The sequence below is a fragment of the Myotis davidii genome, unplaced genomic scaffold (genome assembly GCF_000327345.1).
Source record: "Myotis davidii unplaced genomic scaffold, ASM32734v1 scaffold679, whole genome shotgun sequence".
Lineage (NCBI taxonomy): Eukaryota > Metazoa > Chordata > Mammalia > Chiroptera > Vespertilionidae > Myotis > Myotis davidii.
The window spans coordinates 801,536-802,688 of record NW_006290023.1 but is presented as its reverse complement, the minus strand read 5'-3'; the positions used below and the strand labels follow the sequence as shown (position 1 = coordinate 802,688).

At 37.6% G+C, this 1,153-nt stretch overlaps 1 protein-coding gene across 4 annotated transcripts in view; it reads left to right on the top strand.

The window, feature by feature from the left end:
• The window catches only part of RB1 (retinoblastoma 1), a 191,125-nt gene that overhangs the window by 166,751 nt on the left and 23,221 nt on the right, over nucleotides 1-1,153 (top strand). For all 4 annotated transcript variants that reach the window (XM_006762735.2, XM_015563260.1, XM_015563259.1 and 1 more), the window contains one exon: nucleotides 104-249. In XM_006762735.2, coding sequence (XP_006762798.1) covers nucleotides 104-249 — 146 coding nt within the window. The remainder of the gene's footprint in view (nucleotides 1-103; nucleotides 250-1,153) is intronic.

The following is a 1,153-nucleotide window of genomic DNA, read 5'->3' as shown; positions in this document are numbered from 1 at the left end:
AGGTACCTATCTTGAAACATGCTAAAAAAAGGTGTTTTTTTAAAAATCCACTGATAATTCAAAATGAACACTAAACATAACTAATTCCCCTTGTCTCTTCAAGTGTACCGACTAGCATATCTTCGCCTAAACACTCTATGTGCACGTCTTCTGTCTGACCACCCAGAACTAGAACACATCATCTGGACCCTTTTCCAGCACACACTGCAAAATGAGTATGAACTCATGAGAGACAGGCATTTGGATCAGGTAAGAAAAGAATGCACTTCACCTTTCCTTCTCCTACATATTTGTTAACTGTGTACTGATTTCTTAAGATCAAATTCAAATAGCTAGATCAGGTTAGTAGACTTAATATATATTTACTTATTGGCTACCTTTTACATTTTTCCTGTAATTCTTACAAATTAGAGCTTGAGAGTATTTCAGTAACTTTGCTTGCTTAATGACATGAAAGATCTTATATGTAAAAGTCACTGAAGAAACTGTTTATCATAGATTTTTCTGTGTTGTGATAAGCTAGATTTCATTTTATTGTAGAATAAAGCAGGAGACTTAAGAACCAATTGATCTAAAACAGTACCTATTGAATGAATGAATGAATGAACTAACAAACAACTGGGTTAATTTACAGAGAACAATCTCATATTTCCCTTTTTATTTTATATAAACAGGATAATAATATTTTGGGGTAACAGCTTTATTGAGATTAAGTCATATACCATACAAATTACCCATCCTATCTAATAAAAGAGAAACATGGTAATTGGCGTACGACCGCTACCCTTCCCATTGGCTAATCAGCGAGATGTGAAAATTAACTGCCAGCCAAGATGGCGGCCGGCAGCCAGGCAGCTTAAACTGAACATGAGGCTTGCTTGCTTCAGTGATGGAGGACTCCAACGTTCCTTGCCTGCCTTGCCGGCCTCTCAGCTGCAACTCTAAGCAACTATGTTGCGAATAAAGAAGCTTAAAAATACCCCAGAAACCAGCTTTACTCAGTGGAGCTTCAGCCAGCCGGACTGCAACATGGTATCAAATACAGAAGGTAAACAAAGGCCAGAAACCTGTTTTCAGCAGCCGAGTCCTCAGAGCTAAAGCTGACCCAGAATAAAAAAGAAAAAAAAAGAAAAAAAGGAGCGGTTGGGAGCTT